This window comes from Pelodiscus sinensis, chromosome 3, assembly GCF_049634645.1.
Source record: "Pelodiscus sinensis isolate JC-2024 chromosome 3, ASM4963464v1, whole genome shotgun sequence".
Classification (NCBI taxonomy): domain Eukaryota; kingdom Metazoa; phylum Chordata; order Testudines; family Trionychidae; genus Pelodiscus; species Pelodiscus sinensis.
Window position 1 is genome coordinate 158,546,143 of NC_134713.1, and position 12,004 is coordinate 158,558,146.

Genomic DNA, 12,004 nt, shown 5'->3' on the forward strand with positions numbered 1-12,004 from the left:
CACGATCTGAACAATGCTTTCAGTATTATTATCAAAGCGGCCAAGACTACAAAGCGACCGCTGCTTTGGTACGAATACCTCCATACGGGCATCTATGCAGACTGCTATAGCCCTCCTCTTGAGCTGGAGGAAATAAAAGAGAGGGGAAGGAAATGGAGTGAGAGACAGAGCTAGATAATGACAAATGCTTTAAGCCTGGACACCAACACCTATCTCAGGAAGTGAAGAGAGAACAAATGGCCACTCTTCTCATGACCAGGAGAGTCCAGAGCAGTGAAGGCGATGCACATGCTGTGGCTTCCAGACAGCATTTCTTTCAGGTACTTTAAATAAAACCTCCTTTTATCTCCCCGTGAGGTAGCTCCACCCTGCGGCATTGACTCTAGAGATCACTAGGCTAAGTATGTGCTATACTTTATGGCAGAAACATGGTAGATCACTGTGGGCAACACATCAGCAAGGTCACATGCCTTTCCTGCTTTTACAGCCAGGAATTTCCCTGTGGGACTCAGCTTTGTGACTCTGGCCCTGCTCTGCTCGGCAGCACGACCGATGGAGTTCTTCTTGCAAAGTCAGATGCCCTGGACCTTTGCACTGATGGACCACATGGGCCTTCAGCTCCTCAGCATCATGCGCCTGACTGCTCCCACATCCAGAATCTCAAGGTCCCTCAGGACTTTCTTTTGGGAGGGTGACCACTGGTAACATTAGGGCCTAGGAAAAGCATTGGCTTGTTTATCCACCACACAGCTGCAGCATGGGCTGTGATACTATACTCCTGACTCCATTCTCTCACCATGCCTCATCCCTGCTTGGGAGGGACTGCACCCAGGAGCAGGCAAGGGGTCTAGTTTCCAGGCTCTGTCTTCTGAAACTGCCAGCAAGGGAGCTAGTTAACTTGGGTGCTTGTGTCTGAGGGGTCACCTGCTAACTGGGAATGCCTCTCCATTTGACAGTGGTGTTCAGTAGCCTAGCAGACAGCAGTGGGTTTTGGACAACGTGACCCTTCACTGGGTTCTAATTAGCATGAGGCTCAGTACTTCACTCTCAATGCCAAAATGTACTGATTCTGCTTGCAGTGTGTCTCTGCTGCACGCAGGTTCCTAAGCACTGGGACAGGAATTATTATTATGCTTCTATTCTGAGGGACAGTGGAAACTAGGGATGTGAACGACTAGCAAATGCTTATTGGATAGTTGACACGCTAGTCGACTAGTCGCTTCCCCGCATCTATCAGAAAGAGGCAGCAGGAGGAATGGGGGGTACTTCAAAGCGGCAGCACCGTGTGGAGCCAGGGGGCAGACCCTGGGCTCCATGGGGCACTGCTGCTTTGAAATGCTGTGAGGAGCCTAACGCTGGGCTACCTGCGGCATTGCAAAGCCACAGTGCCGCACGGAGCCCGGGGTCAGCAGGCTAGCTACTCCGGTCCCTGTGCTGTGAGGGTTTAACTGCTGTCATCATTTCAGCTCGCTACTCCAGGCTACGCATGCTGCAGTCACATCTCCAATTGCAGTGCAGACATATCCTGACAGGCTCATAGAGAGTCAATGGGAAAATTCATAGCAGAGACTGCAGAAAACACGGGTCCATTTTGCTACAGGATATGGTCTGTGTATTTTATACCTCTCTTGGTTTCTTAACTGAGAATTTGCTAACGGGTGTCAGCCAGGGAAGCCAATAGCCTCTGTGGGCCCCTTGGCAAGGGAGGGCAGGACTCCAGCCCTCAGAAAGGGCAGAGCCTCAGGTACGAGGGCTGGGGCCAAAGCAGCCTGCCCTCCATTCTCCCCAGAGTGCAGCACACCTCATCCCCAGCCCTCAGAGCCACACAGCAATTTAAAGAGCCCAGAGCGCCAGCCACTTCTGCTGCTGGAGTAGCAGTGGAGGCAGCCAGGAGGCCCAGAACCCTTTGAATCACTGGGCCCTGCAACAACTGCTTCCTTTGTTCCCCCACTTCTGCCCATCAGCGGGCCTGGTGTCAGCAAAACACATTAGACCTTGTTCAAGCAGCGTGGGTAACTCAATGACAAAAGAAAGTGAGAGGTACAAGAAGAGCACTGTTTATGGGATGGAGACAAGTATAATACTAGAAAGGGCATTCAAGGCACCAGAAACATTAGGGGAAGGACACGTGTTAAGGCGAGGGAAAGGGATTAGCAAGGCCTGCATTGAGATTTAATTGAGAAAACATTAAAATAAGACTTACACGACCATTTAATTTTTCAGAACCATATTTTGGGTTGTCATTATTGCTTACTAGGTTATTGTTCCTGGTGCCCGCATCACGCTTTCTGTCATCAAACCACTGTGCAGACACAAACTGCTATGCTACCCAATCTCAGGAAATGCAAATGTCCCCAGCCCCACTTTACAGAGGAAGAAACCAATTCAGAGATGTTATGGCCAAATGGATGAAGACTATCCACTCCTTTTGGGTGCCTAAGATGAGGCATCTGCATGCCTGAAGCGGGGCTCCCAAAAATGGAGACACCCCAAATTAGTAGATGCTTTTTGATATTTCTGTCCTAAATGATTCCCCCAAGATCACGAAGCAAGAGGTTGACCTGGAGCTAGCACAAAGGAGTCCTGAATCCCATTAAACCGCATGGCTCTCTTGCCAGCCTCTACTTTGAGTCATGCAGTTTCATCCTGCATTCCTGCTGCATGAGCACCCAGAACCTGCAGCGCAGAAAAAAAAATAATGTGGGGAAAATAGCAGGTGAGCAGATCTTCTCAAACATCAGAAAAGCTTAGCTTAGGTTCCAGGTCATTGCTTATTCCATTTGTATTCCTTCTCCCATTCTCTGCTTGGGTGATATGCAACCAAGGCAGTCCCTCTTGGCAGCCCATTCAGGGATCATTTCCCGATTAGGATAATACACATTAAGTCCAATGTTAGATCAATACAACCACAAGGTAACACTGAAGACTCTCATTATGGTTACCTACCTCTTGAATTTTTATAGGTTGAAAAGAAAGTCTGAATGTTGGTCTCTATTTGTATTCCCAAGCCAGATGTACTAGCACTTACCTCGGCTAATTCTTTGCTTTTCTCCTGAAAGGATCCCCGGAGTATCGATCACACTGATACTCTCTAGAACTGGGTTGGGCAGCTGGGCACATACAAATCTGTGTTAAAAGAAGGAAGAGAAATCTGGTGATAAACTGATACCTCCAGTTGTATGGCTCAGAACCTGGTCTCATTTACTCTACGGTCAATCCAGAACTCTGTTGACATCAATAGAGTTCCTCTGGATTTACACAGATGGAAATGAAGCCAGAATCAAGTCCTTTTTGTGCTTACGTGGCTCTTCTGGTAAATATTTTTGGATATGTGGAGCTTTTTCCATGTGGACCCCAAATTTAGATAGCTAAAGAAAAACAATGTGCAAATCCCAATGTGGAGACAACTGTTTTCATTTGTTGTTTAGATTCCAGTGAGAAAGGGCTTTTGTTTTTCTTCCTGCAAATGTTTCCCTGCAGGGTTCTGGACTCCACTGAGTTGAAACAGCAAGGCATCTGAAAAAGCAACGGCATTGTGCTAATGCCAGAAAACCCAAAAGCAAACTGGGCTATAAACAGATAGCAAAACTGACCATTCCAACCTCACTGATGAGACCAAAGGAGACCAAAAGCATAAGCAGTTATTTATCTTGTTGGCCCATGAAGCCAACATAGCATTGCCTGGCTGTCTATTTTGCACTCATGTCATGAAGGAGAAGAATTGTGTGTGGGATGGACAGCAGTGGAAGTTGGCATGAAAAGTAACTACCATGCATAGTCATGGGAGGAAGCAGCACCTTTGGGCCCAAACCAGAAGTAAATCTGGCACACAGCACGGCAGGGTGCAGTCAGGATGGGGGAACACATCCCACGCTACTGCTGCAGTCACCATGATGTCAGAACAAACTAATGTCACTATTGGTTGTTTCTTCTATACCTTTTCATTCTCAAGTATGACACTGCTGGTTTTCACAGGAATGAACCTCGTCATCTGGCAATATGAACCCCACAAACTTCTGCCCCAAAGGTTTAAGAATTCCAGTTCAAACCTGATTTACTCCCCCAGCTGAGCAAGTGAGCATTTCTTACTGAGTGGTTCTTAGCTTACAACCCCAGGCTACATCTACATTACGAGTTTTCTTGGCAAAAAATATGCTAATGAGGGACTCATTTGCATGAGTCATGATCTCATTTGCTTATTTTCTGCCAATCCATTTTTGCACTAGGGGTTTTTGCACAAAAACACGCAGTGTAGACATTTTCTTTTTGCACAAAAAAACCCTTTTTCTGCAAGACCCAGACTGGTATGGCTCTTGTGGAAAAAGGGAGTTTTGCGCAAAACGAAAATGCCCATACTGCTTGGTTTTGCACAAAAACTTCTAGTGCAAAAAACGGATTGGCAGTAAATATGCAAATGAGTCCCTCATTAGCATATTTTTTGCCAAGAAAACTCATAGTGTAGATGTAGCCCCAGAGTATTCCATGGCATTTCTGGCCTGGCTTTCTCCCTGTGTACTTATGCATCAACAGAGCAGTCAGAGCTAGAAAGCTCCCATTAGGACATGCAGCCAATCCCTTGCCAAGGCAGGATTCTTCCCTGCAATATGTGCCAGAGAGCTTTTTCTGGACTAGTTTTAAATGACTCATGCACTGGGACTTTCACCACTTTCCTTGGGGAAGCAATTCCATGGAGGAGATTGGAGCTGAGCCCAGAAGAAAGGGATTTAATAGAATGCCAGAACACATAATTGCATTTGCAACCCTGCCATCATTTTCAGTGGGATAAGTTATTCCTCACTAAAACATGGTGTGGGCAGCTATTCTATGCCAGCAATATATGTGCCACTGCAGAGATGGTTGTATCTCAGTAGTCATATTGTAGATGTCAGGGAGGAACTAAGCTGAATGCATTTTATTGACCAGCACATTCAGCTCAGGTAGTGCATGCCCAACAACAACAAAGCCAGTCTCTTAACTGTGCATTTCATGGAGGCAACATGGTATTTTCCACAGAGTACTTGCTACAATTCCACCAGGGAAAAGGAGCCACTGGTATGATGTTTTATGAGCTGTACTAGGTACTCGGTGATAGAGACCCAGCCCTGAGAGCACACAGTCCATTGCTGTGGAACCCAGGGTGGGCCTAAATGCATTCTCCGGGCAAGCAGGAGGTTAGCCTTTAAAGACTGCGAGGGCTGCTAGGTCTGGTGGGGAGGGCTGGCAGGGGTGACTTGTCAGACCTTGAGAGGAGCGACTGACTGCTGTGCTGGGGTGGGGATGAAGCAGCCCATAAAAGCAAAGCAGTGGAGTGTGATGGGGAGAGAAAGGAGTTTCTCTTCAGATAACAGCTGTGGTAGCCCTAGGCTGAGGAGACAGTAACTGTGGAAGTTCAAGCCTGCAAGGCACTGAACCCAAGAGGATCATGTTATCCTGGTTTTGTTTGGACACTATGGTGAGGGGGAAGGCAGCTGCCCTGCCATTGTTTGATGTCCTGGGGCCTGATGTTAGGAGGATCCAGGCCTGAGCTGGGCTGTTTCTCAGGACTGAGTCTGTGATGCTTCTTTTGGTCACTTGGGCTGTGTCCAGACTCAGGGTTTTTTTTGGGAAAAGTAGCCTTTTTCCAAAAAAACTTCCCCTGCGTCCAGACTCAAGCCGCGTTCTTTCGAAATTAAATCGAAAGAACGCGGCTTTTCTTTCGATGGCGGTAAACCTCATTTCACGAGGAAGAACGCCTTCTTTCGAAAGCTCCTCTTTCGAAAGAAGGCGTTCTTCAATGTAAATAGGGCTTCTTCGAAAGAGAGCATCCAGACTCACTGGATGCTTTCTTTCGAAAAAGCAAGCCGCTCTTTCGAAAGTTCAACGTGCAGTCTAGACGCTCTCTTTCGAAAGAGGCTTGCAGTCTAGACATAGCCTTGCTGTATCTCTGTTGGGTTTTGATCTATCTTAAGGGAGAGGGGCGGCTCTTACTCCATCCCTGATCCCCTCTTTATCCAGAGTGAGGCTGATAGGAATACCCCTTTGGGGAAGGAAGGGAGAGCTGGATTCTGTTCTGGTCCAGGCACTGTTAGCTACATTCCAGTTGCAGGGCCAAACCCAAGGGGTTAGGGATTGCACAGTGGTACTATACTTGTGGGGGCAGACTGGCTTCTGAAATCTTACTGCTGATAAAACACAAAAAAGGAAGACCCAGTTTGGCCAATGGCACAAATCTGTGCTGTTCAAGTTGCCACCGGAGTGAGTACTCCCTACAGCCTCTTGGCTGGGGATACTTCCAGGAGCCCCCAGTTGATACAAAGTGGCTATGTCTACACTGGCAAGTTATTCCAGAAAATCAGCCGCTTTTCCGGAAAAACTTGCCAGCTGTCTACACTGGCCGCTTGAATTTCCGGAAAAGCACTGATAATCTAATGTAAAATCATCAGTGCTTTTCCGGAAAAACTGTGCTGCTCCCGTTCGGGCAAAAGTCTTTTTCCGGAAAACTGTTCCAGAAAAGGGCCAGTGTAGACAGCACAGTAGTGTTTTCCGCAAAAAAGCCCCGATCGCGAAAATGACGATTGGGGCTTTTTTGCGGAAAAGTGTGTCTAGATTGGCCACAGACGCTTTTCCGGAAAAAGTGTTTTTCCAGAAAAGCATCCTGCCAATCTAGACGCGCTTTTACGAAAATGTTTTTAACGGAAAACTTTTCCGTTAAAAGCATTTCCAGAAAATCATGCCAGTGTAGACGTAGCCTGTGTGTTTTTGTCTCACTTCAGCCTCTATAGCATGTGGTGGCGAAGGATAGGAGGGCAAAGGAGTGGCCAGAGTATGATGTTTCCCCAGCTGCTGTAGGGTCTTGCAGCTGGTGCTCTGCAGAAACTGAGAGCAATGACTGTCGCCTGCTTAGCCCATCTCTGTGGTACTTAATGGCAGTTGATTGCAGCAGAAACCTGGCCCAATACAAAAACAATCCTGTATGATGTCATGCTGATACTACTTTTCAGAACAGAACTGCACTCTGAGGTGAAATGCTACCAGGATCCTTATCCCAGGAAAAATCCCAATGCTCTTATACAGCTTCAGTTCTGAAATGCGAGGGGGAAGGACAGATACTGACCTTCATGGTGATTGACTACCAAGATGACTCATTCACTAGACAAGCCAAGTTATATTTGCTACTGTCTTTAACTGGCTGCTGTGACTCTCATCTCTTAGACATTCCACCCACTTTAGACATGGTTTGCTTGGGGAATGCTGCAGTTTTTCCCCATGGTATCACTGGGAAAAAGTACCGTAGGCAACTGATCATATGTGCCAAAGTGCTGGCTTAAAATAAGCAGCCACGATTAAAATACAAATACACAGGGCTTCCGGGGATCCATTACGAATTTGGTTCCTCAATAGAATTATATACAGGATATTTTGGGTGCTGCTGGGGGGGAAGGAGGGGACCAGCAGGATTGCTGAGCCCCTGGGCAAGGTGGAGGGTGGGGAGTGATTCTGCTCCTGGAAGGGGTGAGGCCTCAGTCAGGAGTGAGGTGGGAACTAGCCTCCCTCCCCCACACCAGCCTTTAAGAGCCAGTCAGAGTGTGCTACCCAGCACTGTAGTAGTGATTTAAAGGGTCCAGGGCAACGGCCCCCTTTGGGCCCCCTTGTCAGCAGGTCTGGTGCAATATAACAGCTAAACAATAACAGCCATCAGGTTAGTGCCACCTTGGTGTTGCGAGGGTGGCAGAATTACACAAGCAGGATGGGCTCCACCTAAACCATAGTGGATCCAGACTGCTGGCACTTAATATTAAAAAGGTCGCAGAGCAGTTTTTAAACTAAGAGATGAGGGAAAGCCGATTCGTGTGGAGGAGCATGTGAATCGGACAGAGACTTATCTTAGAGGAGAGCCTATTGATAGAGATTTTCTAAGTTTTAGTCAGGAGGAGAGGATGGAAGAGGATGGGCCAGATCAGACAAAAAACATTCACATACTGGGCTGGATGGACCTTTGGTCTGACCTAGCATGGCCATTCTTATGTTCTTATTTGGCTCTCTGGGTGAGGACAGGTCTTATCAATGTTCACTGGCAAGGAGGCCCCTACCAAGAACAGGACATGTTCCAGATGTGGCACTGACCACACTTGGCAAATAAACTTCCTGACTCCCCCTGGTCAATGGGTCAGATCCTTAGCTGGTGTATTGTACACTGGTATAACTTTGTTTGGGTCACTGAGGATGTGGCCTATGGCATCTTGTGGACAAAGCAGCAGGACCAACTTCTGAAGCAGTTGTTTTTTGCTTTATGTAGTTGTATGTGTCAGGTAAAAGGCACGTCTGACACCACCATATGCACTGTACCAGACTTTCCCCGCTGGAAGTCTTTACAGCTGGCAGTTTAGACAATATGGCCTCTTTCTATTTACTGCTTAGATGTGGGCACAGAAAGGGCTAATCAGATTTCTTGACGACTGCCTGAATAAACAGCAGGACCTGTGCTTCTCCTCCTGTCAATGAAATCAGGGGTGAACATAAAGGCCTCTCATGCACCCACATATATCTCCTGTAGCAGAGGAGGATGACCGGATAACTGAGCAGGTGTGAAGAGATGAACTAGTTCACTGGAAGCTTAGCAACAATGTGAAGATTCATGGCTTGTACTAGGAGCAAGTCATCTGTGTACATCAGGGAGCCAAAGGAAAAGTGCATTTGTACTTCACGCTCTGTCCAGCCTCCTTATTACCGCTGCTGTCCTCCACCCACAATGTTTTGGGCAGCTAGGACTGTCCTGAATTGTCTCTCCTTGGGGAGAAAGCTTCTGCAACTCCTTTCCGAGTTGCTTTTAATGGTGGATTTTTTTTGGGGGGCAGGGGGTTGATCTAACACTTCTGCACTCTATGTAGAGGGTATTATTTCCACACTGCAAACCACCCTGTGACAGGGCATGTGCCCTGCACTGCCCCTTTAAGGGTAAAACCCAGCCCTTAGAGAGTAAATCCCCCAGCTGAGGCAGATACTGCCAATTAGGGCCTAACCTGGGCTGTATAAATAAGGGCTCCTAGAGGGAGGTGAACAGATGCACCCTTGCTCTAGCTGGGAGTGGGAGAGACCTGGCAGCCAGGGAAGCTGGAGGCTTTCTGAGACAGAGCAGTTCTGGGAAAAGGCAGAGCAGTGGAGTTCTGGTCTCACCTAGCTCCCAGGGTGCAAGGCCTGAGGTAAGTGTATTAAGGCTACAGGGAAACAGCCAGGATAGGAGAAGGGAGCAAGTCCACAGCCCTTTGCTAATGATGAGTGGTCAGTTCAGACTGGGGTTTGCCCCTGAGGTACAGGGCTAGATGATGATGGGCAGTAGGCCAGAGGCAAGGTGTATGTTGGGGGTTCCCTGGGACGGAAGGCCCCAAGAGTGCCAGGGCTGAACTAAAAAGATTGCATCAGAGGCGGGGGCACTCTGAGGCAGAAGTGCTGATTCTCTGAGTGACCACCTTGTGGTGCCATGGGGGCGAGTGCTTGCCCGGTGACACACCCCTGACCTGGAGGAAAGAGTGGGGTGACAAGTCCTGATCATTGGCTGGATGCAGAAGTTCTGGGCCCTGTGGAACACTGAAAACACCAAGAAATCTCTCTGGAACTTCTGCCACATCACACCAGTATTGTGTGTGCTGTGATCAAATACCAGCTTCAGGGTTCACCACAGGCCTAGCACGGCCACCACTCCCCACCCCCTCTGTACACTCTGCCACCTCATGCTCGGCTACAGCAATACCCCCATGTTTCTCTCCTGTTGGTGGCTCTGCTGCTTTTCAATTGCCATCTTTGCAGCCCGGAAGCCAGGAGTGGAGCTAAAGTGCAATGCTGCAGAACACGTGGCAGAGGGTCTAGCATGCCTGCTTTGCCAGACACCATCAGGAAAAGTGGAGAAGGGCATTAGAGAGCACAGCTGCTGCTGCCAATGCTAGCACTGGTGTCAGAGAAAGCTACAGGAAAGAAACTGATGCCCTGTCTGGATTGGAGTTTGTATGCCGCTGGGCTTCTAGAGCGAGGAAGGTCTGTGTGGCTTTCTAGATGTAATGCTCACACTGGCTGTCTTGGGTCTAGAGAAATGAGCCCAAAGCAAGCTGTGATGCAGAGCACTTCCCACGGGACAATCTCTATAAGGGAGGGAGGGGGAGTTGGAGCCCTGGTCGGTCTGTATCTTAAATCAGTGCAACAGAAGGGAGAGATCTGGATGCTGTTTCAAGGGATGCTCAAGCAATGCCTGAACACACTGGATCTGTTTCACTTCTGATTTTTCTTCAGGCTCTGGGTGAGTTGCAGCAGACACAAATTTGGCCAAGGTATTGAACTGATTGGCTGTGTCTAGACTGCATCCCTTTTCCATTTTTTTCTGGCTCAGAGCTTTTCTGGAAAAAAGCGCCAGTCTAGACGCTTTATTTCAATTATAAGGCTTTATTTTCCAAAAGATCCGTGTCTAGACTGGCGCTTTTTTCCGGCAAAGCTCCGAGCTGGAAAAAAGCGGCAGCCATTTTTATGCAAATGAAGCAGGGGGGATTTAAATCCCTGCTTCATTTGCAATTGCGATATGTCTAATTTGCATCCCTTTTACGGAAAAGGGATGCAGTCTAGACACAGCCATTATGTTCCTAGATTCCTCTACTATGTAAAGGCAGGGGAGAGCAAGCGGCATGCAGCAATCCTTCAGCCCTAGATCTCTGGTGGTTTCAAGGTGGTATTAGATACAAGGCAAGGTTAGTGTCCTCAGCTCTGTCTCTTGTCCATGTTACAAAACAACTCAGCCCAGGTCATTCTGGCTGGTGGTCTGGCTTATGCCAAGGAATCAGAGGGTGGAGTGCTGCCCTCCGATGCAAAGGAGGTGGGGAGGAGGGAAACTTGTATGATGCCTTGCCCAGATGCCATTCATTGTACTGTTCACCTGGGATTAGTTGTGACCCTCTGGAGCCGCTCCACCTTGGTGTACAAGTGCAACACACTGACCTGTTCAAAAAGGCATTGCCAAAAGCATTGAGTTTCCGGAAGGGTTTTTTTGGATCCACCACCAGTGCATTTCCAGGAATGATCCCCTCCACATCTCCCTGCATCACGGCGATGAAGGAGTCAGTCGTTGGCTCTGGTCCAATTCTCATCCCTGGGAAATCCTGTTCCAGCAGGTACCTTTGGAGAGAAAACAGGGCATGATGATGGGTGAAATCTGAACTGCTGAGTTCCTGTCAGAGCTGCAGACTGCTACTATCAGCTTTAATAATGGGGTGCAGAGTGCAGTCCTTTCAGGCTATTTTTAGCACTGGAAGTCTGCAAATGCAATGGTAGCTTTACTTGGGATCTCAGTTGCAGTGGCCTCAGCTTAATCAGATGTAGAAACTGGGAGAATGTTCAAGGCTGTGAAGAGATTCTCCTGCTTATTGGGTAAATCAATGTGTCAGTCTGTTAGAAGTTTGGAACGGATCCATTTCTTTACCCAAGAAAAAATGCAAACTGCCCCCTTCATTACAAATAGGGTGGTTAACTCTGAAACCTAACAGCATTAACATCGCTCCTTATCATTTTAGCAGAAGCATTCAGCTGATGGGCTTAGCTCACAATCCAGAAAGGCTTTGCAGATGCTTGAATGCCACCACTATCCTCCACTCAGCTGCCAAAATCTCGGGCTGGGTCCCCTGCTGCACCTCTGCCTCCCTGTCCTGTGCAGAGATGGTGCTGGAGGGAACTGGCTTTTAAGCCAGCTACCCTCAGCACTGGCTCTTGCTTTCCCCACTTGCTGCCTCTGTATCAGAGGCAGCAAGGGGAGAATTGACTAGTTGAGTAATGACTCACCTACCTGATAAGCCTGGGCTTACCATATAGTTGATTAGTTGCTTACATCTGTAACACAGGGTCTCTCTCTCTCTCTCTCTCTCTCTCTCTTTCCCTAGCCCCAACCATTCTAACCTTTCTGGAAGGGCTGGAGCTGGCCTGTGACTGCATACCAAAATACATGAAGTTGTCCTCCTGCAAAAATTATTGTTCACCCCTGCCCTAGACCAAC

At 48.1% G+C, this 12,004-nt stretch overlaps 1 protein-coding gene across 2 annotated transcripts in view; it reads right to left on the reverse strand.

Moving 5' to 3' along the window:
• EHD3 (EH domain containing 3) overlaps nucleotides 1-12,004 on the reverse strand; it is a 41,727-nt gene that overhangs the window by 15,190 nt on the left and 14,533 nt on the right. For both annotated transcript variants that reach the window (XM_006118065.4, XM_075925328.1), the window contains 2 exons: nucleotides 10,957-11,133; nucleotides 3,029-3,126 (listed from right to left, as the gene is read on the reverse strand). In XM_006118065.4, coding sequence (XP_006118127.1) covers nucleotides 3,029-3,126; nucleotides 10,957-11,133 — 275 coding nt within the window. The remainder of the gene's footprint in view (nucleotides 1-3,028; nucleotides 3,127-10,956; nucleotides 11,134-12,004) is intronic.